At 28.5% G+C, this 26,879-nt stretch overlaps 4 protein-coding genes across 4 annotated transcripts; 2 read left to right on the top strand and 2 right to left on the bottom strand.

Annotated features, from left to right (window-relative positions):
- Positions 1–56: 56 nt before the first annotated feature.
- LOC113393115 (DNA mismatch repair protein Mlh3-like) lies at positions 57–6,134 on the top strand. The gene is made up of 11 exons (XM_064216562.1): positions 57–149; positions 242–589; positions 663–1,073; positions 1,140–1,461; positions 2,012–2,140; positions 3,420–3,493; positions 3,562–3,732; positions 3,809–3,950; positions 4,073–4,266; positions 4,409–4,528; positions 5,902–6,134. Exons 1-11 carry the CDS (start codon positions 57–59, stop codon positions 6,085–6,087), a joined length of 2,190 nt encoding a protein of 729 aa, XP_064072632.1. The 3' UTR covers positions 6,088–6,134.
- Positions 6,135–6,257: 123 nt separating this feature from the next.
- LOC113392976 (chymotrypsin-1-like) lies at positions 6,258–8,583 on the bottom strand. The gene is made up of 5 exons (XM_026629628.2): positions 8,393–8,583; positions 8,172–8,319; positions 7,855–8,098; positions 7,625–7,771; positions 6,258–6,488 (listed from the first exon to the last, which is right to left on the bottom strand). The coding sequence occupies exons 1-5, from the start codon at positions 8,439–8,441 to the stop codon at positions 6,297–6,299; spliced, it is 780 nt and encodes a 259-aa protein (XP_026485413.2). The 5' UTR covers positions 8,442–8,583; the 3' UTR covers positions 6,258–6,296.
- Positions 8,584–11,144: 2,561 nt separating this feature from the next.
- On the top strand, positions 11,145–20,260 carry LOC113392961 (DNA helicase MCM9). Its single transcript, XM_064216336.1, is given in 19 exon segments — positions 11,145–11,417; positions 11,497–11,623; positions 12,254–12,426; positions 12,648–12,728; positions 12,834–12,968; positions 13,238–13,450; positions 13,564–13,844; positions 14,657–14,680; positions 15,243–15,595; positions 15,753–15,982; positions 16,216–16,322; positions 16,423–16,642; positions 16,799–16,955; positions 17,488–17,597; positions 17,778–17,923; positions 17,925–18,155; positions 18,444–18,573; positions 18,680–18,825; positions 18,938–20,260. Coding segments are annotated over 19 exon segments (4,053 nt in total). The 5' UTR covers positions 11,145–11,354; the 3' UTR covers positions 20,064–20,260.
- On the bottom strand, positions 20,109–21,315 carry LOC113392963 (mitochondrial transcription rescue factor 1). Its single transcript, XM_026629614.2, has 4 exons — positions 21,027–21,315; positions 20,790–20,932; positions 20,601–20,673; positions 20,109–20,399 (listed from the first exon to the last, which is right to left on the bottom strand). Exons 1-4 carry the CDS (start codon positions 21,210–21,212, stop codon positions 20,196–20,198), a joined length of 606 nt encoding a protein of 201 aa, XP_026485399.2. The 5' UTR covers positions 21,213–21,315; the 3' UTR covers positions 20,109–20,195.
- Positions 21,316–26,879: the final 5,564 nt, after the last annotated feature.

Below are 26,879 nucleotides of genomic sequence, written 5' to 3'. Positions count from 1 at the left end.
ATAAACTGCATATTTTGCTTATAAAACAAAAGACAACGATCACAAATCAGTAAAACATGGCGTTATTAAAGAAAATATCTGATCGGAATCAAAACCTTTTACGGGCTTCGACATATATAAACAGTTTCAAAAGAGTCGTTGAGGAATTGGTAATTAATAAAAAAATACTATTACTTAACGCAATTAAGTATTAAAATACATATTTAAGTATTAATCTACATAATTAACTAATATTTTGTAGGTTTATAACTCACTTGATGCAGACTCTACTTCGATAGCAATTAGAGTTTGCATAGACAATAAATATATCCAAGTGCTGGATAATGGTATAGGTATTACTAAGGATAATTTTAGGCTTTTAGGAGACAAATATGTTACAAGCAAATTCATAGATGTCACTTCCCTAAAATGTACATCAGATAAATATGGGTACAAAGGTATTTCTTTGGCAAGTATTATAGAAGTTTCTGAACATGTAAAAATATCTTCAAAATTTAAAAACTCGCAAGAAACCTGGATGAAGAAGTTTTGTAAAGGCAGTGTAGAAGAATTTATTTTAACAACTTCAAGACCATCTAAAGGAACCACTGTATGTACCTATCTACATTTAAACTTTGCTTAGTTTATTTGCTGACACCTAATTAACATAATAACGATTTTAGGTAGAAATCTCAGGCTTTCTTTACAATCTTAATATTCAAAGAAAATCTATAAATTTATTAAAGGAATTAAGCAATATCAAATTGGCTCTAGAGCAGCTATCGTTGGCTCATTGTAATGTCTCATTTAGCCTCAGAGATGATTCTAAAAATGAAATTATTTTTAAAATTCATAAAAATAGGAATATATACCAGACATTGTGGTCTCTTTTTGAAATAAATAGGAATGATTTAAAAGATCTTCAAGTAGAAAAAAATCAATATAAGGTGAAAGCATACATTGGTAAGGATTGTTTGGTATCGAAGAAGTATCAATGGGTTTTTTTAAATGGAAGATTTATTTCAAAAACATTTCTACATATAAAAATTCATGAAAATTTTACTAGGAAAAACTTCAACAAGACAAAAGTAAAGGTAAATATTTAATATGCTCCTGCTTACATTTGATACATTATTTTTTACTTTTTTTTTTAAATATAGTTTACAGATGAATACAATTTTAATTGTAAAATTCCATTTTACTTTATTTTTATAATGTGTCCTAACTATGATTATGATTTTAACTATAATCAAAGACAAACTTTTGTTGAATTTAAAAACTGTGAAGAAGTTAATAACCTCATTAAAAAATTAATAAACTTATACTATGGAGACATTAAAGTAAAGCCATTAGTTGTTAGAGAAGAAATAAATGAAGATTATAATAATGACACAAGAAAAAAAGTCAAAGAAATTATGGAGAAAATATTAAATAAAAATGAGAGAAAAGCCAATATAACACAACTACAAAATGGTATAAAAGGTATCCATAATTTAATTTTAAGGTTTTTTAAAATAACATAACTTCATATTGAAACAAAGTAACTTTATAGGTAAAAACATAAAAAGAGATGTTAAAAAAAAGAATATATTGAATAATAATGCACAAAATATTTTAGAGAAAACTAAGCAATTTTTAATGTTTAATGAAAGAGACGAAAAACTTAATAATGGTAAATTGTTTGAGTCGCATAAATCAGAAACCAATTTAATAAAACGTCAAAACAATAATAATACAAGAAATCTATTAAGAAAAGAAAAAAAATATACAAAATGTAATCCAAAAAAAAATATTAAATTACATGCTTCTGATGAACCTCTTTTAAAGAAGTTTGAAGAGCAAACAAAAACTATTCAGAAGAGATGTAAGAAGCTATCATTTGAAGTTCAGAGTATACTTGATAGAAAATATTTCAATAATATTAAAATACACAAGCCTAATGAAAAACAATGCATAGACTTTCATATAAATAGTCAAAATGAAATGAGAAAGAAAAAAGCAAAACATAAGCATATAAAATCTAAAATTTTAGAACATTCAAGGACCAAACAAGTTAAAACAACGTATGATTTATTAAAAACTAACGAGAATAAAGAAAAAAATCCCATCAATATATTTACAGATCCTCAAAACAATGTTATTGAAGAAAGTATCGACTCCTGTAAGAAGTTTACATTTAACATGAGCTCGTATATATTTTTTTCAGAATAATATGGCTTAGTTGCATAGTTAAAAGCTTAGTTTTAATTAGTTTATAAATTATAAACAAGTGAGGATATGTCAAATGTCATTCATATCCATAGACTATATAATATAATTACATTTAAGTGTCATTTGTCATTTTTTTTATTCAGCATCAGCTATAAGTGTTTTGAGTTATTTCTGAAAATAAGCTTGAATCACTATTAGACTAATATAACAATATGTGAATCAGTTATTTTTTTCAGGCAAAAAAATTGTCTCCACTTTTGACAGCCATAACAATAGAAGAATAATTCAAAAATGTTCTATTCGCAAATCACATAAATATTTATCCCACCGGAACCCAATTTTATGTCCAAGTGCTTATGCGGACAAAAATCAACGTCAAAAGAAAGCTAACAAATTAAATTTGTTAAAATCTGCAATTTTAACAGAATGTAATAATTATTACGATGGCTATAAACTTCATTATAAAAACGTAATGAGACAAAATAACCTTACGTATAGTGAATCTGACAATTCTCATAATATGAAAAATAGCATAATTAGTAAAATGTCGTTGAATAATATGAATTCGAACTTTGAAAATACTTTCACGATCAATATTTTGAATTCATTATATAGTGTCAATGATGGAGTTAATAAAACATACTCAGTAAAAATGACAACTAATTTAAGTTTAAGTAATCATATCATAAATAAATCAACTTCAATTGAGGATACTGTACAGTGTAAAGAATTAACACGAATTGAAAACGAAGCATCAATTTTTACACCTAAATCGCAAAACAGTGAAGAACTAGAACCTTTAAAATTTTGTGAAGCTATATTAAATAGTACTGAAATGAGAGATATTGAACACGAATTTGACACTAGTTTTTTTGATTATGAGAAAATAAATTTAATAACGAAACATAATAACAATTGTACTCGATTTTATTTTGACGATGTTGGAAGAAATGAATTTGTCAATATTCTCAAAGATCAAAACGATCAATTAACATTAAACAGTGAACAAAGAAATGGATCAAATATAGTATGGTATGACAGTAAACTAGATAATAACCAACCTTCACTGCCAATATTCAATAGTCAGGCTAATAACAAGGATTTTAAGCTAAAAAGTCGTCATCGTTTTGTACCCAAAGGTATTTAGAAATTAAACGATAGGAATCAATTTAATTATAATAAAAATAACACAATAAATTCATAAGGTATTTAACATAACTTTATTTTAGGTATGTCTCAAATTTTCGAGGAAAAATTAAAAAAAAATACTGATTATAATGATGACGAAAAGTATTATGAAGACGTAAGATTTATAAACTTTTTTATTTTACTGTTTTTCTTAAATACTGACTGATAGTGATTATTTTTTAGGCTATTTACAATCATTTTGCAGAAGATGTTCACGATAAATTTGAAATATTCGAACCACGTGTTAAAAATGTGAAAGAAATTGTTTCTAAGAACCTAAATAAAGTAAATGACAAAATCAACAAAGATAATGCAGATTTGATATTTAGTTCTGAATCATTGCAGCAAGCCCAAGTAGGCACAACCTCACATATATATCTATATTTATTTAAAAGTGAGCTAAATAAGCAATCAACTCTCTCGGTTACAGATATTGGGACAAGTAGATAAGAAATTTATAGCCGCTAGAATGCAAAGTCGATATTCTAGCGGTGGAAAATCATCCCATTTTTTAACTTTATTTGATCAACATGCTGTAGATGAGAGAGTAAGACTTGAAAGGAACTTATCAGGTACCTTAGTTACTGCTTGCGATTTTCTTTATGAAAGCCCATCTAATTCTAGCTTGAAATGCAAAAAATATTTGTATATAAAATATTTTATTTTATTGATTTACAAATATTTACTTGCCTAGATTATTTCGACGGAAACAAATGGAAAAGCGTCGCATTCGAGAAATTTCAATTGAAACTTAGTCATGATGATTATTTTTATCTTTACAATTATAAAGACAAATTTACTCAATTTGGATTACAGTGGACATTCGCTGAAAAGCATGTATTAATTCATGCTGTGCCGGAAGCAATTTTAGGTAAAAATCCTAGAAAGGTAAGGATAGCCAAGAGCAGTCACCCGTTCCAGGCCTAACTAGTATTATATCTTCTTTGTCAATAGTTTATAAGAAATTTACATGCAAAATACAGGCTATTTTCAATCGTTCTCTTACTCGATTAAAATGTACACGTTTCAGGCGGAAATTATTTTCACAGCTATTAAAAAGCTTATCTCTGAACAGATTGATTTAATACAATCAAGCAGAGGTAATGTTTCTTCATACCCAAAGTGTATAATGGAACTTATTTTTAGTGAGGTCAGTACATACAATAGGTAACTCAATGGTGACAAATATTTGGTTTCTTATTCATATTATTGGAAAATATGGCTGTATCGTTAGTTTAGTGGCTGGTGTATAAAACTGCCAATGCCGAGCTATGTTATTGGATTATTATGTCATTAAATTCTCAGTAGCAACCCTGAGTTAAGATATTGACAGCTTTTACATTATCGTGCATCCGTAACATGGGAAAACCGTGGCTTGTACAGTTGTACCTAAACTTTAAATTATGTTGGAATGGCCGACCCAACGGATTATGAAAATGAGGAAAAAATGAGTTCATTGAACGCAAGAAAAAAAAAATTTAGAACGTGTTATATTTAATAAGTAACAACAAATGTGTTTATATAATTAATTTAAACCTTTAAAGTAAAACTTACTAAAATAGTTATATATATAATCAGTGCGCTATCAGATTGGGACCATCCAACCTTATGGAAATGACAAGCGCGGTCCGGTCACGGAAGCGGTAGCGTCCGGATAACAAACAAGTAGTAACGTTACGCATTTATAATCTGCGAGACGTTATTAGTTCTTTGTTACAGTGGATTTTCGCGCATTATTTACTATCGCGTTATTTTAGCAATTTGATGATTTGTTATTTTACCGATAAGATTATTATTAAATTAGAAAGAGAGGTGAATATTATAAAAGTCAATTACACGAAATAATTCGCGCAGTTGAACATACTCTGCTAATTTTTATTCCCTTTTTCAAAATTGAATACCAAATTTTTTTTAGAAATTATTTACTGACGTTCCTTCCCTCGAGAATTGCCAGTATATATATAGGGTTATTGGTAATTCGACGTATTCCCGTTAGGAGGTGATAGGGGTGACTATTTGCGATAATTTTAACCCCCATATGCATAATGCAAAAGTGAACCATTTTTGTTTTTGAGGCATATTTGAGAGAAAAAAATAAAAAAAATATTGAAATAATATCGTTTTCCGTCTCGCATTTTTAAATTTGGACCGATAATTATTGTTTAAATATTGAAAAATATCCAGTGTTTAATCGTTTTTATAAATCAGAAGAAAAAAGTAGATTTTAATAGAAACTTTTTTTTAAATAATTTTTCGAAGCTGCAATTTTGACTTATTTTGAAAAAATCTAAAAATCGTGATAACTCAAAAATGGATATGGGGGTTAAAATTATCGCAAATAGTCACCCCTATCACCTCCTAACGGGAATACGTCGAATTACCAATAACCCTGTATATGTAGGTACTTTGACACAGATCCATCTCATTCTCATAGCGCGCCAATTATACCTTTTAATAGTTAGCAGTAGACTATTGATCTTACATATATTATTGAATCGTCAATATACAGCTTTTATTAAATAGGCTTGCAGATATGCAATTAAGTTTGGTGATCAGTTGTCTAAAGATGACTGTGTTAATATGATCGGTGCTCTCGCAAATTGCAAGACTCCTTTTCAATGCGCACATGGTCGACCTGTTATGGCAATTATCATGGAAATACCGAATAATAATCTTACTTATACGGTACTTATTTTATTCTTACATTGAGGCAAAATTAAATTTTATTTTAAAAACGATATTTAGCTTCTTTTTTTTATAGGTAAACCTAAACAGATTAAAGGAATTTAAAAAAAGCATGTCTTAATAGGAATAACGATATTAAAATAAATATTAAATGCTTACATGATTAAAAAAGAAAAAATGTTTTTATTACTACACCTAACATCAATATAAAATATTCAAATCTGTCCTTATATTTATTTATGAGGTAGATTTGTTTTTACGAAATTGCAATAACTACAAACTTTTTTATCTATGATTTTACGAATCCATTTAACATGTTGTGATATTCTTGTATGCACGTCTGGAAATCCAACAGCACAAGGTATCCCCCATGAAACTATTCCGACAAGTTTATTATCCTTGGTTAGGGGTCCTCCGGAATCTCCCTAGAAATATAAATTGTATTGTTGAAATTAGTGTTGCATATCGATAGTCCACTATCGATACAAAATCGATAGTCTATAGATAATTAAGGTGTTAGCGAGAGTATTGATAGTATCAATAGTATCCCTTCTACCAATAGTATTTCTTACAGAGAGCTAGCGATACTATCGACAGTATCGCCGTTATCAATAGTATTGCTCACGAAAAGCTATTGATACTATCGATAATTCTGCGACACAGTTGAAATACTTTTATACACGTTGATTGTGTGAAAGACGATATGGATAGAAATAATGTTACTTGTGAGATGACGTCAGACAGAGACCCCATAGAGACAGAGACATAAAATTGGGATAAGGACAGGAGGATGATGATGATGATACTTAATAACTAATCAATAGATGCAGTCACGAACCTAATTTTGACAGTTTATACTGTACGTTCTGATTATTTCCTATTCGTAGGCTAATTAATTTCAAATAAAAAAAGGATATGTGTATTTATTAAAAATAGTTTTTAACTGTACGGTACTAAATAATTATAATATTGTAATAATAATTATGATGATAAATGTAATTTCTTCTCTTTTCAATACTACTATTATACTATAATCAAAACATAGTAATAAGATAAACTTTTAAAAAAAAGGTGTGAAGTTGTCTATTTCGAGTGACTGGTCACTTTATTGAAGGTTTTAGAGAACAACTTCATCATGTAGTTTGCATGTCACCCTGTGTGCCGGCATTATAAAAGTTCATGCTCATAATTTATTCATAACCAAAAGAAGTAAAACTTCAAAAATAATTCGATAGGTCGCATATTAAAATGTCTGAACGTATAATGAAATACTATATCAGATATTTAATTCTTAGCAAGCACATCATGAAATTGTCTTCATAATTGCGTAGATCTATATTTCTGTGACTATAATTATATAGAGGCTATAGCAACTTTAGTCTTATTATTTGTAATGTATGGTTACGTTAATCTCTTATCTTAATCTAGATTCTTCAACGATATAACCACTAACCGTTGTGGAATTTATCGCTCTTTATTTTATTTCACTGAAGTTAATTATTAAATACTGAAAGATAAAGATTTTTCAAAACATTGAAAACTTTATAATAAATAAACTTACATGACATGTTCCTTGGCCAATTTTTGTAAATGTGCAAAACATACTACCGTAAACTTTTCGCGTGTAACGCATGGCGTATTGACAAATACTTTGATCGAATACTGTCAAATTCAGGGCGTGCATTTTCCGGCTTGATTCTTCGTGAGGCTGTTTAACAAAGTTCAGATCATTTTTTTATATATATATATATATATATGTAAAACTTTGTTACTTTCCCAAGTTTACGATACCTTTTGAGCTCCGAAACCTGTTAACTGAACAATTTCTCCCTCCTTTAAATTATTTTCATCTAGTCTAATCATCTCTACTTTTCGTAAGTCAAATAACCCATTTATTGTTAAAACTGCTATGTCGTTTAATTTAAGGGTGTAGTTATAACAATCATGAATGTGTATTGATTCTACATTGTATTTTAATCCTTTATAGTCCAAATCAGTAGTTCCAACTACAACTTTTATATATTTTGCATCAGCTCTGAAATAAGATACATTTAAACATAAGACATATAGCAATATTAATTTTGGTCTGTGATGCATCTGTGACGTACCTGTATACGCAGTGTGCAGCTGTGGCCAAATGCTTATGTGAAATAATAGCACCACCACAGACATGATGCCCTGTAATATTTTGAAGCGATACACTGAATTTCCCAAATTCTGGAGGAGCTTTCGAACCACCCACTACTCGTAATTTTCCTACAATAATAAAAAAAAGTCGTAAACAAGCAGACACGTACATGTAAGTTATTGTAATAAAGATAAACTTTACCTTCTGCGTCGAACAAAAAACAGAAAATAAGTAAAAATATTCCATACATTTTCACTTAACAATATTGTTTACAAGACTGTTTTGATTATTTAAGCAATTACAAATTCATTATATTTCAATTTATTCGATATCTTAAAAATCTTGCCTAAATCTCAGCTTTTATCTGATTATTGCAGTACAATTATTTGATATTAAACTGATAAAATAAATCACTTAGAAGCATAATTTCCGAAAAACTAATTGTGTCTTGCGACTTTGTTCTATTTCTCAAAAATAATTTTGTTCTGCTAATATACCTTTTTTTGGTATAGGTAAATGGACGAGCAAATGATTTAAACCTGATGGTAAGTAGTTTGGCCACTGCCCTTAGACAATGGCACCAAAAGAAGCATTCCTTACATTGCCAATTCACCACTAGCCTTGGGAACTTAGATGTCATATTATGACTCATGAACATACCTTGAGTGAGTGGTACCAGACGATTTGCACAATGCCCTATCAACAAGTATAATAACTAATTAGTTTCTTCCAAAATTTCCATTTGAAATACGTAACTAAAGATTATCTTTAGTCTTGCAGGCTGCCTTAAGCATTATACGAATTGTCTACAATGTCCATCGAATTATTTAAAACAAAACAGGTAAAATTTATAGATATTTCAAAATTATTATTTTTCTGTTTCTTGCTTTAAAAAATATAAAATGAAATCAATTGAAATTGATATCTTTATAATTTGCTAATATAATGTCTATATTACAAATAGGTATAAATTTATATTATCAAATACTAGTTCTTTGTGATTTTAAACTCTTCGTGTTGTTAATAAAATACACGATAGATGATAATTTTTTTCAGTAAGTTATCGTTATCACTATAAGTCATGTTAGTTAAAATATCACACATTATTCAACTTACAAAAGATACTTTAGATGGTCCACTTAAATTAGAGGCGCACTGTGATAGGAATTTACCTAAATTATCATCACAGGAAGAATGTACATTAATATGTAATTTAAAAACCCGTGAAAGATTGTTTAGTGCCCATATATTACTTAGAGTTAGTCTACTTGGTCAGTTTTGTTATATAACCTAAACATATTTTCATATGCTAGTGTCGGAGGACCATCGACGTTTACTAAAGATAATATATAAAGGAAAGATTATCCAAATGACTTGTCTTCCCATTGACCTCTCATGTGCACCAAAAGTGTTTGCATCACTAACCGATTGGTTAGCTGAATAGTTTAGATTGAAGGACATTAGAATAATCATTTTCTTAGACGATTTTTTTTGTGATTCACCTTGGCAGGCTGCACTGTCATCAAATTCAAATATACTGCAATCAACTGCGAGATATACCAAAACAAAGCAGATTCCAAGAGATACTCTCAGAACTGCTCTGGTGGAAGAAAGCAATTCACCAAAATTCACTCATCTATATTCCACAAATTGCAAATTATCTGATAACGGATGCTGCAGATCATGGTTGGGCCCGATCTAGAATGATAACAGATTATTAGGAAGGCAGGCGTGAAAGCAAATGCAATGATACTCCTTATCGCACGAAAAGAGCTTCATGCTGTTTACGAACCCATGTCGTTAAAACTCAATTCGCTGAAAAATAAAACTTTGTTAATCCAATCAGACAATCTCATTGCGCTTACCTAAAAAGAATGGGGCAAATTTTAAACTCTGTTGGAATGACCCTGATCTTAAAAATGGCCAACGCTTACTAGATAAATTTAGTATTACAACATTTACCGGGCTGTCTGAATTGAATAGTAGATAACTTGTTCCGGTGTCAGAATATTCCAAAATTTGTCAATAAAAGTAACAGACATTATTTTTCAAAACCTAGTTTACTAAGAAAATTACTTAAATTGAAAATGAGGCACAATGCGGAAAGAGCGGTAGGGAAGATAATTTGTAACTACCGCTAAGCCTACTGTGGTGTAGTGGAGGTAAGCAGAAATAAATTATGTAAATTATATCTAATAGTGTTGCATATCGATAGTCCACTATCGATAGGCTATCGATAGTTAAGGTGTAAGCAATACTATCGATAGTATTGCCGCTATCGATAGTATTGTTCACGGAGAGCTATCGATATTATAGATAGTATTGATCAATACGATACTATCGATAGTATTGATCAATAATTACTATCGATAGTAATATCGATATCCTGAATAGTTTTCGAGGTCAACTATCGATAGTCAAACTATCGATAGTCCTGCAACGCTGATACTAATGTCAAAAGTTTACAGATAATAAAAGGAATAGACTAATATAATAAACAGGGATATTTATAAAAATTAAAGAAAGTAACTACGAGCTGTTATCTTTTTCCCAGGCGAGGCTTCAAGAAATTGTATAATCAATTAATTAATGGAAATCTGAAATAGAAAGTGGAACTTCTTGGCGAATAGATATTGAAATTGATAGTATTGGAAGTAGTCCAATAGTAAAAATCATTTATATATTTTTATTTCTTATTTAGAAGTTTTTTGTAGTCTTATCTTCAACGCAGAAGAATACAATTTTTTTCAACCTTTTCCGGGGAAAGCAATTTTTACCGATTGGGTTTAAGACGTAATTTAAAAATTAAACCATTTAGCTCTTGCTATTAGGCAGAATGTTAAAATTGCAAGCCAATATTTTTTCGCTCCGATAGCACTGATTCTGTTTTATGGTTGCCTCGATATGTCAAGTTAACTGTCATAATTCTCATCTGACACTAGTACGCTCATATATTGATGCTGTAATTTCAACAAAAACAAAAACTTTGTTTTCAACTGTATTCATTTTGTATTATATTCTTGACGAAAATAAACAATAGCATTCTGTAAATCTGTATCTATACAAAAATCAAATTCATTCAAAGGCTAAAGTTAAAAATATATTTATTTGGCCCATAATATATGTCCCAAACTTTTTATTTGCTATATTTTGTGATCCGAATATGGATATTCTTAAAGCAGAAATTGCTAAAAAACGGAAACTTCTAGAAGAAAAAAATATTTTGGTATGTGCATTACATATGATAATTTTGATTTATCTTATATGTTTATTGGACATAATACATTTTTTTTTATTAATTATAGAATCCAACAAAGAAATATTTTAAAAGGGGTGATCTTCTAGCTAAGGAACAGGAAGAATACTTTAAAAAGTATCATTCAAATAACACCGAAGCAGATGAGAGTGAGGAAAAAAAGGATGTTGAAAAAGGTTGGGATGGCTTTATATATTACATTGTATTTTTAGTAGAGTATTTTATCACATTTTATCATACAAATATGCATTTATCACAGAAAAATGGTGTTCCTTGTCAAAGTTTAGTATCATCTGCCAAGTACAGTCTGATCATTATCTAAAAACATATATCTAATATTGTAATAAGCTTTAATTAAGAATTCTATATAAGCATATTCATTTCGATCAAAACTAAAAATGGTCACAATTCCTGAATGGTTTCAAATGGGTACTCTTTTAGTTATTGATGGTTTGTACAAATTTAGATGTTTTGCAGTTGCAAAGCATTATGAACTAAAACTACTTATAATTTTTTAAATAGTTTCCCAAGAATCATTGTCATTTTAAGTAACTGCACCTAGAGTAAATTTATATAATAGTACTTATTTTGATTTCATATTGTTCTTGAAGAATAAAATATTGTACTATAATAAAAAATATATTGTTTATACTGAAATTCTTGAAATTCCTTGTGTATGAATAGTTTTTAATTTATTTGTTTTTATATAAAACAAAGAATTAACAATATATACTGAGATAATATTTTATTTTAAAACCATCACACCTAATGAAACCAATTCTCAAGATATGAATGTACAATTTCAGTCAATAAGGTAGAAAATGAAAAAGAACATACAGAAAGTGTATCCCTGCCAAGATTTGAAGTAATTAAAAGATTAAGAGAAAGAGGACATCCAATTGCATTGTTTGGTGAAAGTGAACTTCAATCCTTTAAGCGGTTACGTAGAATAGAAATTCAAGAACCTGAAGCAAATAGGGTAATTCATTTATATTATTACTTCTAATGTCATTTTATTTCAATATTGTTTACTATCATCAATGGTAGTTGATTAATTAAATTTTTGTTGGAGTTGTAATTTTTAATCACTACACACACACACCTACACGGGCAAGTGTGATTAGTGTTGTTAGTGTCAATAGTTTTTAGTACCATAAAAATCAAATTACAAAATAATTATATGAGTATGTGTTCTTTCAGGGCTTCAGAAATGACTTTCAAGAAGCTATGGAAAAAGTAGATCAAGCCTATCTAAACGAAATATTAGCTCTGGGCACACAGGTAATATCTGAAGAATCATTAAATGTGTTTTTTTACTTAATAATAATATCATAAAATTAATGACATTGTATAATATCTATGTGGTAAAATATTTTTTTTTTGTAGAATGATAATGAGAAATCTCAGAAGGATGATGAGTTTGATGATTCTGTAACCTATGACTTGATCCAAGAGATGGCCAAAACTATGGGACAAGGTGACAGAAATCACGATATGAATGTAATAATGACATTATTACAAGTAAGTGCAAGTATTACAATAAATAATCTTCATATATTAAATCATAAGATGTTCCTTGAAATTATTTTTGATTAAATCTTCAGTGGATCTTTAGCCCAATATTTTTTATTTGAACAAAAAGTGATATAGTGAGTAATCCCAACTGATAACTTATCAGTTGTGATCTATTTGCATGTATAATATAAATATTATTTTTCTATCAGTCTGATTTACTTATCTATAAGTAGGTATAATATTACTCAAATTATAATCATAAATTAATGTTACAGTTTCTCCTAAAATTGTGGGGCCAACAGCTCAATTCTGCAAATGCCTCAGAAAAAACTGCAACTAAACACAAAATGGTACGAGCAACATATACACAGACACAAGTATATCTAAAACCATTAATGAGGAAATTGAAAAAGAAAACTCTTCCTGAAGACATTTGTGATAGTCTTATGGAAATAACTAAACATTTATTAGAAAGAAATTACATAATGGTAAGTTTATTAACATAAACTGAAATCATAAATAACAATGTACTTAATAAACAATAAATTTAATATAATTTTGTAACCTTAATAAATGTCTCTGTGTATTATATTTTTACTAGGCAAGCGATGCATATCTTCAAATGGCAATAGGTAATGCTCCATGGCCCATTGGTGTAACTATGGTTGGAATTCACGCTCGTACTGGTCGTGAAAAAATTTTCTCCAAAAATGTCGCCCATGTAATGAATGATGAAACACAAAGAAAATACATTCAGGCTTTGAAGAGACTTATGACGAAATGCCAAGAATACTTCCCAACAGATCCATCTCGATGTGTAGAATACAGTAAAATACAAGATAAGTAAATAAATAAATCATAATTTTTGAGAAAAACTGTATTGTTTTATTTAAAAAATATTACTTAACACTTCTATAAATACTAACTGTGGTGTATTTGAAATATACAACTAATGAATGACTAATAATTCAGATCAAAACCTTAAACCAAAGCAATCAAATACAGTTCTCAGAATGGGCCACTGCCGGTATCTATATAAGTAGAAATGAATTATATAAGCTTAAGAAACATATATCATGTAAATCTTTCAATTTTTTGGGCAATGGTATATGCATATATTGTAAAATACCGGAAATTATATTAAATTTGTCAATTAAGAAATTTAAAAAGTTTATTAAGACTAAATTAATCAACAAATTTTATTATTCATTAAAATAATAATTATCGAAAAAAAATCGTCTGGATGTAGGTCCAGGTTCCATCACAGGATAGATTGAACCATGATTGTGACTACACTGACTACTAACATCATTGTAAATAGGTATGGTTATTTCAAAAGAGCAACTATGCGAGTATTTTGTCGTTTCTTCTCGCTCCAGGCTGTTTTCCGAAAAGTTGAAATATTGAAGAAAAGATTTAAAATACTTTGACTTGATTTGATTTTTTAAAATTCGTAAAATGTATTGTAATATTTATTTAACATAGGTCATACTACATTTTTATCAACATATTCTAAAACATTATCTTCTAAGTCATTAGAAAGTGTTCTCGAGTTTTTTCGTTTTTAAAATATCAAATGCGATTTTTATGTGCTGTTTTATTTAATGATATAGTTTTTTCAAATATGCTCAGCGATCAAATAAAAATAATTGATTGAAGACGATCATGCAGGTAAACCTCAACCATTTTCTAAGTAAACCAAGATCAAACATTTCGCAGTTTTGATACCAGCTTTGAATTAGAATTACCAAACCGAAAAATTATATTCGAAACATTAATGCCATGCTTATGGCGGTGGAATTCCAAATTGACGCATTTTTGACGGATTCTTAATAAGAATACGTTAGTTCATAGTTGTCACTTGTCAGCTGTTATGCTTGTCAAGGCTGTCAATTGTCGATTTTTTAATTAAAATTAAAAATACCTCAATAAGTTTTGAGAGTTTAGAGGAACTTTGTTTACCTATAATTTATATTGAATATATATAATTTTAAAATAAATAAACAAACATCCTGAGTGAGAAATTGATATAGGACCTGGAACTTTAACAAGAAATGCATAATATTTGGTTTTAATCTCTTCATATCAATGTTTATGTATAAAAACAATGTCCTGACTGTGACTGACTTATTTGAAAACAAATATTGTTAAATTGGATTTACTGTTAGAAAAATATTATATTAAAATTAATTTAACAATGATAATCGAGTATCTCACGACGTTTCATTTACAAGATTGCATAAATATATTATCGGAACATGACATTCTAGGATATTACAGTATCAAAATAGAGTAAGTTTTTTTAAAAATATTGTAAAATATTTATATATTGTTTTCTTACACATGTTTTTCTTGTTATAGCTTTTTAAAACTTTTCGAAACTTATCCTGATGTTGGCGACAAGGTGTTATGCAGTCCTGTAGATACTATACCGGCTTGTAATAAAGATATATTAAAAGTTCAACAAAATATTTTAGAAAAAGAAGAATACAAGTCCACGGTTTTAAAGTTACCTTTCAGTTATTTAAAAAGAAATGTACATGCAAGATTTTTTGGTTTACCAGTATGTCCTGAGTTACATAGGACAATATTTCCTAAAAATGTGGATTTAGGATGCTTTTTAAAAGTCACAGGTAAATATTTTAAATTAACTTAATATATGGAGGATTTCTACTTATTAACTACATTTAGTTTACATATCAATAAAATAAAGTTATAATAATCCCTTCACTGCTCATATGTATTTTTTAAATATAATTTGTTCTAATTTTTTTTTTGTGTATATTCAAGGCACTGTGGTGCGTGTAACACAGGCAAAAATGCTAGAATATCAAAGGAAATATGTATGTATGAAATGCAAATATGAAAATTCTGTGGAAGCAGATTTTGAATACCGATATATATTAAAAGCACCATCAAAGTGTGGAAATACTGAAACAAGATGTAAATGCTCTACATTTACACAAATCAATCTTGTTTCTAGAGAGCATTGTAAAGATTATCAAGAAATTAAAATACAAGTAAATATTTACTGTTTATCATTTTTTTCTTAAAATATGTTCCAGTTTTAGTATTACAAATTAACTTCAGTTAAGTGCTTTGGATTTAAAAGTGAGTTTGTGTGTCACATTAAAATGTTGGTAGTGTTTAAATAATAATCACCCCACAAACAACACTTATAGATAAAGTGGTAAATGTTGAGTATCTTTAATTTTCAATCAGGGCATTAATCATATTGTGACTAAATTTAAAGGAACAAGTTAACAAACTCAGTATTGGAACAATACCAGGATCCATGTGGGTTATTCTGGAAGATGACTTGGTAGACTGTTGTAAGCCAGGTGATGACATAATAATTTGGTGAGTTTAATAAAATTCAAAACAGAAAAATGTGTCACAAAATAAAATAATATATGACATGGTTACAGTTTGAAGACAGTATTTATTTTTATATTTACAGTGGAATAGTAAGGCGACGATGGCGTCCTGCAGTACAAAATAAAAAATCAGAGGTAGAAATTGTTTTGCAAGCCAATTATATTGAAGTTATAAATGCTCAAAGATCAGAAGTCATAGCAATGGCACCTGACATTAAGGACTGTTTTGATGATTTTTGGAGAAAGTATGAACAGTGTCCTTTGAAAGGCAGGGATCAAATACTGCGATCTGTTTGTCCTCAGGTCTGTTGCAAATAGCTAAATAATATGTATATTTTGTAAAAGTAATAATTCATATTAATCAAAATTATTGATTATTATTAATATATATATAATATATATTAATGATACTCTATTGTACCTATTTGTATGTGTTTTAAACCATGTTTTATATTTTAGGTATATGGTCTTTATTTAGTCAAGCTAGCTGTTTTACTGACTGTTATAACAGGTTCTGATCACCAGGCAGAAGGTGAAAGTAACAAAACAAAATCTGATGAGGCACTAGCAACACATGTTAGAGGACAATGTCATTTGTTACTTGTTGGAGATCCTGGTATAGTAAACATTTTGATCAATTTATTTTTTTATCTTGATATGAATATTATGTTGTGTATATACATACAAATCATATTATTTCTATCTAGTTTTAAGCCATTTAAATTAAAGTAGGAGTAAAGACAAAAAACCTAAGTTTAACATATTCCATGCAATTTGCAAATATATCTGCTCTCCCATTTAGTTGCTTTGCTATCCAATAAAATATAAAACAAAATATTAAAAATGCTGATTCGTTATAATATTGCATTTAACATAAATGTAGTGTTTTGACTGTGTTTGTTGACCATTAATAAATACTTATATTTTGGCATTAATGGACTGGCTATAGTCTACACGAGATTGCCCCGCCCATTTTGTGACATGTGTTCTATAGAATGTATTTATTTTGTTACTTTTATGAATGTATGTGAAAAGTGTTTTAAATGTGTGTCGTTTTCATACATTTGTTTTTGTAATAGTCACTTTGACTCATAAAATAGATGTGTTTATGCTTTTGGTAATTATCAACTCATCGATTTTAATTTCAGGTACAGGAAAATCACAATTATTAAAGGCGGGTGCACAGTTAACCCCCCGATCAGTGTTTACGTCAGGAGCTGGCAGTACAAGAGCTGGACTCACATGTGCCGCTCTTAGAGTAGGTGTGATATTCAAAGCTTTCAAATTAATTGCCTACCTACTATATGGTTTTTTGCTAGCCAAATTTTTGAATATTATTGCTTTTAATTGTGTCTTAAAAATATTTTTTTTCTATGTTACTTATATTATTTTCATTCGTTTTATAATTCTAAAAAGTACATTATTTGTTAATTATTAGGAGGAAGGTGAATGGCAATTAGAAGCTGGTGCATTAGTATTATCTGATGGTGGTGTTTGCTGCATAGACGAGATATCGCATTTAAGAGATCATGATAGAACCGCTATACATGAAGCTATGGAACAACAGACCATATCAGTGGCAAAGGCAATTATATATTATAATTAATTAGATTAAATTTAAGAAGCCCAGTTTATCTCCATATTTTTAATACATAGTCTAAATAACATAGTCATTATAAATTAATTTATAGGCTGGAATTGTATGCAAGCTTAACACCCGTTGTGCTGTTATAGCTGCGTGTAATCCGAAAGGGCAGTATCAAAAAGATGAGCCACTCAGTGTCAACGTATCCTTAGGAACACCGTTGTTAAGTAGGTAAATAATATTCTTTATAAATACATAATCCAGAAATAAGTTAATATAGGCACAATATCTTATATTCAGAATAGGCCTACTAATTAATTTTACTTAATAATCTCAAAAAGTTTCTAACATAAATTAGAAGACATGTTCAATTATGAAATTTAAACATAATTTAAGTAACCAACTAGTACAGTAATGGAGTTTTGATTTTTAATTTACTATATCCATATATTGATTATAAATAAAATCTATGACAGTATTATTAAGTATACAGTTTACAATTTATCAACATTCTTACAGGTTTGATTTGATATTTATTTTGTTGGATTCAAAAAACAAAACATGGGACAAATTAGTATCATCCTACATACTTTTCGGTGATGCTAATCATAAAGAAACAAAAAAGAAATGGAGTATTGAAAAGCTTCAGGTAAATTTATTTGATGAAAATAGGCATATATAGTATTAAAATTACTGTGATTAAAAACATTTTTATTTATCGAGATTAATAAAAAAAATGCTATAAATAATTCTAGATGTACATAGGATTAATAGGACCAAGACATACTGAGATAACAAAATCAGCAAATACAATATTACAGTGTTATTATATGATGCAGAGAAAGTCAGAATACAGAGATCCTTCTAGAACCACTGTCAGAATGCTTGATAGTTTAATAAGGTAAAAAAGTTAATTACTTAATAATAAATGAGATTTTACAATTTAAGAATGTATAACTATATACTGTTTTTTTTGAAGATTACAAAGTTAAATTAATAAAATTTCATTACAGATTATCACAAGCTCATTGTCGCCTTATGTATAGAACTAATATATTACCAGTAGATGCTATTGTAGCAATTTCCTTAGTTGACTTATCTATGCAAGACTGTACATTCGAAGATACAGTTGATGCTTTACATTCTACTTTCCTAGACTATCCAGATTTTAATTATTTGTGCACAGCAAAGAAATTGTTGACTAAAATGTGTTTATTTGATATTTGGAGAGAAGAGCTGCTTTACTATGGAAAATTGCTTCAAGTAGATCATAAAACCTTAGAAACTCATATTGATAACGAAAACTTTAAGGTATTTGTCAAATATGATGATGTCACAGATGATAACATACCACTCTCAGCCTCACTTGTAACTAGTTCATATTTTAACAAGAAAAATCCTAGTTTTGATGCTAAAAGAAATGATAAGAAGCATGGAAATTACAAGGAAAATACAAATGTTAAAGTTATTCATGATAAATTGGCAGCAACCTTGAAGAAACATGCTACTTTAAACAAAGTTGAAAAAGAACCCCCTCTTGACAGCAAAAAGAAAAAAGTAATTAAACGAAAACGAAAAGAAGTAACAATTGATACTAGTTTTTTTGGAAATAAAAAACAAAAAAATACAAAAAAGAATAAAAAAGTTAAATCCAATAGTAATAAATCTGATAGTGATGTTTGTAACGAAAGTGAAATCTTAAAAGTAGTACCTAGTGTAAATGATGTGTTTACAGAACTGGGTATTGATTTTAATTTTCTCAATAATTCTGACATTAATATAGATACTGGTGGTATAAATGAAAAAAAATCACAAAATGAAATTGTTGCAGAAAAAGAAAAAAAATCCAATATCAATAACATGGAAATTGAGTCTAAAATAAATCATGATAAGAAACAGTTAAATACAACAGCAAATAAACTAAAACAGTTTGAATTCATGGCAAAAGATGACTTTAATAAATTTTATGGAGAAAAATGTGAAATTAATAATTTAGCGTCTACAGAAAAAACAGTTAAATTATTGAATACAAATGATAAAAGATTAAGCAATCCTTCAGGAAGTCAAAAATCATCAGGATTAAGCTCTCAAATATCTATTTTTGAGAGTTCCGACTGTGATATAGATTTAGACATATAGAAGGAAAATGAAATTATTGTATCATGGTTGAAAAAATGGAAAAGATTATATTAATGTATATAGTTTTATTATTCTAGTTGTATTTATACATTTTGTCTATTATTGTAAATAAAAAATTGCTTAATACAATTTTTATTGATCTTCATCTGATGTAGATGGTTTGTAAGGATCATTTTCATAATTTTCTATAAGGAGTGTTTTAAATCTTCTCGCTGTCACTATGATGCTCTCTTCTTTTGCCACTATATTTAATATTTCAACTCTCGATATATACAAATGTTCTGGGTTTTTTGGACTAATACTTTTAATTACATCTAATTCATAGTCCACTTGTACCTTAAAAATTATTAAATGAATTATAATTAAAATGTTGATATATAATCAATAAAAAATCCTATCATCTCATAGCTTATGTTTTTTTTTGAATATCAAAATTCATATTTAGTTTTCAAAATCAAAGAAATGCTGGTAAACTCTATACAGTTTTACCAGTAATCCATTGTATTAATTATATTTACTATATAAAAAAAAACTTACAGGCATACTTTTCTTCAAAATCTTCTTACCATTAACTCTGATTTTGCTTTCATAAAATAGTTTTTCAATTTTGCTGAAAATTTTAAATTATTTAAATACTAAGAGCCCAAGGATCATTATTAAAAAGATTTTACAGTCAGTTTAATTAGTGATCAATAAATTTATTTAGGTGATACATATATTACTTACTTTCTCGCTATTCCTAAAGCGGACTTAAGAACAGCATCAGTTCTTAAAGATGTTGTTGTTATTTTAACAACTTTAGAATCTCTTGACAATGAAATATCATCATCAAAAACTTCGGCCTCATCATCAGAATCTGCGTCAGTTTTCTAAAAAAAAAAACTATTGTTTATGTTGCTAAATTGGCGCATTTTCAGTTCACATGAATTAAATTTACGACAAATTTATAAACAAGAGTTTTACCTTTTTGGATTTAGAACGTGTTATATCATAGGAAAAATTAATTAGTTTCGAGTTAACCAATTTAGAATTAGTTAAAGATTTACTACATTCAGAAAAATTCATAATTTGTGGTTTCGTTCTTATTTCATTAACGATTACACGAAATATATTACTGGTAATATGACTTTGTCTCCTTATAATATTCATTGTGCTTATTTTTGTTAGATAGTTAAGTCTTAATTGTGATATTTTTTAATAATAACCTATGTTCTTACATATTATTTTGATTTTTGAAAAGAAAAATGACAAGTGTGTATTGACATTTCACTATGTAGTCTTTGTTAAATGTCAGAAACCGAAACGTAACATTGATAATAAGGCAAAAAACTGCTCGACCACAGAATTCTAATAACAGATGCTATGCGGACTATTTTATAGTTAAATAACAACAAGACATACGCCTGATTTATAACAAAAAAAATAAATAATTGAATAGTTTGTCTGTATCTGTACAATCTTCTAAGAAACATTTTCTCGTTAATTAATATTAAGCGTTATATTTATAATTGCAAAACTAATAACTTATCTAAGAATTAAAACAGCAATTTATGGTTACAATTTTATTTACGAGTATTTATATTTAATTAATACGTCCTAAGTATACGCACATATATTTAATACTACAGCTCTTCACTAGATGTCGTAAAACATCAATTTTCATTGCGTTTATAGAAAGTTCATTATTGAAGAAATTGTGGTATCGATGCGTATTAAATTAAATAAAAAAAAAAATTTTTTTCAATACAAATTAAAAAAAACATCCGATCACTAGGATAATTGTTATGAAACTCAGTTGTTCAAGATTTCCTTTTATTGAAAAAAACCTCATTTTTATCATCATCATCATCATCATTATTAAAAGTAAATTTAGTTATGTAGAAATAACAAGAATTTCCTATTATAATATATTTTTACAAAAATAAAACAAAACAAGATAGGTATCAAATATTTGTTTGTCTTTGCTTTAGGTTGGTTCACCGACACTCAAAATTATAGTTTATAATGGGATGTTTATTAAAACAATTGCTAAGTATCTTTATACAATTATTGTTAACTAAATAAATAATTAAAGCGGTGTAAAATATTTTATATACAAACATTTTTGTCTAATTTGCATGTAAGATTATTTATGCTTTGTTACATAATATAATAGAATAGGTACTGTATATAATACCTAAGTAAAAATATTCTATATAATAAAAAAGGTATATGTAACGATTTATTAATAGACAAATGTTTATGCTTACCATAACAATATTATAGACAGAATACTCGAGTTGATGGTAAACACCCCTTCCCTTTGTTTACAATATCACATTTGGTTCACGTAACGGTTACAATGGACGCATTCTGACCATCACTTACGTATCGAATACAACACAGATTTTAAAGTTATAATTGTCTATGAAATACTTTTAAGTCTTAGGTAAGAAATAAAAACAAAGAAATGCTTACATAATATGCCTAATTTTTTATAAGCAGGTAACATTTTTGTCGTACTATAACTATTTTGGAAATATTATTAGTCTTTAATATGCATATTATATTCAAAACATGAACTCACATTTCGAAATTATTCACTGGGTTATATTTATAACTACTTTTAAATGCATAAATACCTTTTTTAATGGGATTCTAATTTCTTATTAAATGCATATAAATTAGGGTAGACCATGACCATGAGTGCCCTTGTCACAGAGGGTTAGCGTTAGTTATAAGTTTCCTCTCGTCACTTTATTGATTTTCGTTTTATTGCTGTACCTATCAGGATATAAACAGCCTTCTTGTGCATCCTGCAGAGTTGGGGATACCTCAGTCCTTAGAATCATAATCATATATCAATTCATAGAGGTAAACATGACTAGCGGACTTGTATGAGACCAAGGATGTTGCCTCAACCGACTGAAAGAAAAAAGTAACCCAAATACCAAGTGTCAACATCCCGTCAAGGTATCTGCTGAATCTTTGTGCGCGGTTGACGTGCAATCCTGCAGTTCAAGGAGCGCGAACTGCTATTGCAGTAGCTGTATTTTCCCCCAAGCTTCTGCCTTTACTAATCTGTCTAGGAATTTTGAAATCGACGTCATGGAGTAACTAATTCTTTAGTATAGATATTTTTAGCATTATTAAAGATATATGGTATTATTTGCCTTTCAAAAATAAATATGATATTTCAATTAAAAACAATTTATTTGTCATTGTGACAAATGAATTAAAATAATATCTACATATATTATATATATATTTCATTGATTATAATATGACTTTTAATCATCTTGATGAGTTGATATGCTTGTTGGTTGTGTGTGTTTTATGTGTGTTTTTTAATGGATACATATTTAATTAATAAACTTAATAATAATATTTATAGTGGATGTTTGTTTCAACACAATTGTGTATTATTTTACAGAAGTTGATTTATTTGATTCTTGTTTTAAGAGAGTGTCAATAACTAAGTCATTTTAGGGCGTGCATGTCGAAGACGTGGGAGCGTTTTTGATTCGTGTATGACTGTTGCGTGCGTGTACACCAAACCTTCAATATAATTCATTGTACTAGTACTTTGTTTTGCTAATATGATACTTATAGTAATGAAATAGAGTTAAAAATGGTATGTAGTGATTTTAGAGGACGAGCTGCACAAATTTACTGCATGTATATCGGTTATCTTGACTTGGCGACGGGAAGACGTTCCATAGTAAACACGAGACATCTCTGATAGTGTAATTTAAATGATTTTTTTTGCAATAGAATAGTGACAGAGAACATTTATCGTTTATGTAATTTGCAATGATATGATCCCTATTATCTTAAAACATTTATGTTCTTATACATTATATATGTACCTATTCCTCAATAAAGTATATTTATTGCTGTATTATTATTATTTTTCAAACGGATTATTTGTTTAAATTTGGTTAAACAAACAATAACTAAAACTTACGAGCGTTATTTATAAAATAATGTTCCTAATGTTTTAGTTTCCTAAGCTGTCATAATTTTTTATTAATCTGCTTCGATTTTTAAATGAAGATAAAAGAGCTGTTTGAAAAACAATCACGATCTGTTTAAAAACGTTCAAAAGTTTTTTAAGTCAGCACTATGCGGTGTAAAAATAAGAGCAAGATCTTAAAATACGGTAATTAAATGCCGTCTCAACGGTACGCAGCTATAGTTTATCACATTATACACGGTTTGTCTCTTAGTAACATGTGGACACATGTCTCGAATTCGTAACGATCTTTTTTATTTTAGTATACGATTATGTTCACGGCGGGTTCAAAGGGTTTTTTAATTTGACACAGTTTATAGCTTTGTCCCGTTTGATGGCTCATGGCAGTGGGTGGAATAGATATGCAACTGGATGGTATTAATTAAAAAAATATCGCTTTTAATATTACTTTCTGATGCTACTGAATATTTATATTTATATCGATAAATAATTTTACGAAAACTTAAGTTTTTAGAAAGAAGCAATGTAGTCATATTTTTTTATAATTTTATAAGTTTAGAAATACCAAAAACTGTTACTAAAGGTATAACCGTCATACGTATTTCTTTTCAGGCTTTTTATTATGAATGCAAGGACGGCTTTCAGACTTACCACTTAAAAAGTTCATTGCCGTCTATGCCTTTGCATTTTGCAAAGTAACGACTTGCGGGTAGAGCGGGTTTCTTAAATTTACTGCCGTTTAAAAGAGTCTTTAACGTACAGTTTTATTAGTATTTTGAGTAATACCTTTTACACATAATCAAGATAATGATATCATATAAAAACCTTTTAAATTCAAACTGCTTATAATATGAATTGATATGTAAGTAGTTCTGTCAGTTTTACGAAGACTGCATATTTGGAGCGTTTTAAAACTATTTATTTGGAAATAATAATATCAGTTAATTATACGATGTGAACTTGTGTGATTAAACCAAAAGCTCACATGCTAATTTGGTTGTACCCTTTTCAGACACACACAAGGAAGTGAACAGTAGGCTAATTCAGACTTCGTTCGCCTTTTAATTGGATATTTAATCAGTCAAGCCAGATGCGTGATTGTTTACCATAGCCATTGTCCACTAAATGAATTATACAATACCTACCAATGAATGGCCTAAGCAATTTATTTGTTGTAGTTAAGATTTAATATAACCGGATTTTGCGAAAAGGGTGTGGGCTTTTGAATAATATATTGTAAGTAAATTAAATTAAAAGTGCTTATCACAGCTTAAAAAAAATGCTTATCACAGCTGGGCAAAGCAGCCACTTTTTAAGGACAAGCTCAGTTTCTCCACGATACCACACAGCAGTGAATATCCACGAGACACATTTAAAAAAGATATATTTTAAGGTCGGAGATGGGGTAACTCAATGGTCAGTGGTCTTTCGCCAATATACCTATATACTGAAACTTTAAGGGCACGTGTTACACTGTCAATGCAACCAACGCCAACCACGGGATCTAAGATTTCAGATTTCAATCACCTTTTTAACCAGAATACAGCAAGACATATTACATTTTGGGTGATTTTGAAGCTAGGCAGACTTACAGACAGATAATATTATATAAATTTAATTGTATTTAACTGACATAAGTTTATATATCAAATGTTGGAAAAAAGTAATTACTGAGTTTCATGCTAGTTTTCCCAGTTGAATCAATGGCTGAATTTGAATTAAATACAATTCTGTAAATTAAAATATAATAATAAATATAAGATTTAATAAAATTTAGTTATACTTTCACAAATTAGAACTCGCGATCTTTGTTTTACCAGTATTTTTGGTAAATCTGAATTTTACGAGAAAAATATTCCAAAATTAATAAAATATTATTATGGTTAGTTACGATGCCGAGTATTTCCACCTTTATACCTCAATATCAGTATTATCTATACAATCTAAATAAAGTATTTATGTACATAATATAAAAAATAAACTGACTAGATATTTAACTTTTGATGAGACATATTGTATAATAATGTATATTATAAATGTCGAAGTTTAAAAAAAACTTTAAATTAAAGATAATTTCTATTAATCTTTTATTTTATATTATAAAATATTCATTAAATAGCTGCAGTATATTCGAGTACACGTGAACAATGAACACATGTAGTTAAAGGAAGCATGATAATTAAATCATAGAGTCGTTATCGTTATCAAAAGTGAATGATATCATTGTTCCTATTCTCCTCAGTTACACGATGAAGTTACATTATTAAAATCGCATTCTTGAACAATGCAAGTGTACGATGCTTTATGGCCGTCGACGACGGAAGTTATGAATACATCGGTATTCACGTTGCCTTGTTATAATATGTTGTAATACAAACAAACGCTGCATCCGATTATAAACCTTAAAATATAAATAAAAAAGAATGAATACTGTTTACTTATATTCATAAAATTTTTGTATAGCAGTTAAGTTACAGCTAATTTTTATAATAAGAATAAGTAACTTCGCACGCTCACAAAAAAAATTGTTCCACTTGAGCTTAACATGTTTGTCTATTCTCAATAATATATAACTATGTCTATGGCACAGAAAAAGGTGGATATTACTGTACTATAATTTCAACTAAAGTTTAACATAATTATATTCATATGTTCTTTAAATATACAAAGTGAGAATCATATTTACGTAATATGAATTTAATATGTTCCTCATCTTACGTAACAACTAGTTATTCGATGAAGGAAGTATCGGGAGTCGAGAATTAGATTTCTCATTTGCCGCGCGAGGTGGCGTATCGTTTATCATCCGGAGGTGACACCTCATCATGTCACGGTGCCCGGTCTGCTTTGTGTAACCATTG

The sequence above is a fragment of the Vanessa tameamea genome, chromosome 12 (assembly GCF_037043105.1).
Source record: "Vanessa tameamea isolate UH-Manoa-2023 chromosome 12, ilVanTame1 primary haplotype, whole genome shotgun sequence".
Classification (NCBI taxonomy): domain Eukaryota; kingdom Metazoa; phylum Arthropoda; class Insecta; order Lepidoptera; family Nymphalidae; genus Vanessa; species Vanessa tameamea.
This window is presented reverse-complemented; position numbering and strand designations above follow the sequence as displayed.

Excerpts from the sequence above, each read along its gene's own strand:
- LOC113393115 (XM_064216562.1), top strand. The coding sequence starts at position 57 with ATGGCGTTATTAAAGAAAATATCTGATCGGAATCAAAACCTTTTACGG. Across the intron at positions 150-241 it reads AAAGAGTCGTTGAGGAATTG|GTTTATAACTCACTTGATGC; the intron begins GTAATTAATAAA and ends AATATTTTGTAG. Across the intron at positions 590-662 it reads GACCATCTAAAGGAACCACT|GTAGAAATCTCAGGCTTTCT; the intron begins GTATGTACCTAT and ends TAACGATTTTAG.
- LOC113392976 (XM_026629628.2), bottom strand. The coding sequence starts at position 8,441 with ATGTATGGAATATTTTTACTTATTTTCTGTTTTTTGTTCGACGCAGAA. Across the intron at positions 8,099-8,171 it reads GCTGCACACTGCGTATACAG|AGCTGATGCAAAATATATAA; the intron begins GTACGTCACAGA and ends ATCTTATTTCAG. Across the intron at positions 7,772-7,854 it reads CAGGTTTCGGAGCTCAAAAG|CCTCACGAAGAATCAAGCCG; the intron begins GTATCGTAAACT and ends TTTGTTAAACAG.
- LOC113392963 (XM_026629614.2), bottom strand. The coding sequence starts at position 21,212 with ATGAATATTATAAGGAGACAAAGTCATATTACCAGTAATATATTTCGT. Across the intron at positions 20,933-21,026 it reads CACGTTCTAAATCCAAAAAG|AAAACTGACGCAGATTCTGA; the intron begins GTAAAACTCTTG and ends TTTTTTTTTTAG. Across the intron at positions 20,400-20,600 it reads TTTTGAAGAAAAGTATGCCT|GTACAAGTGGACTATGAATT; the intron begins GTAAGTTTTTTT and ends ATAATTTTTAAG.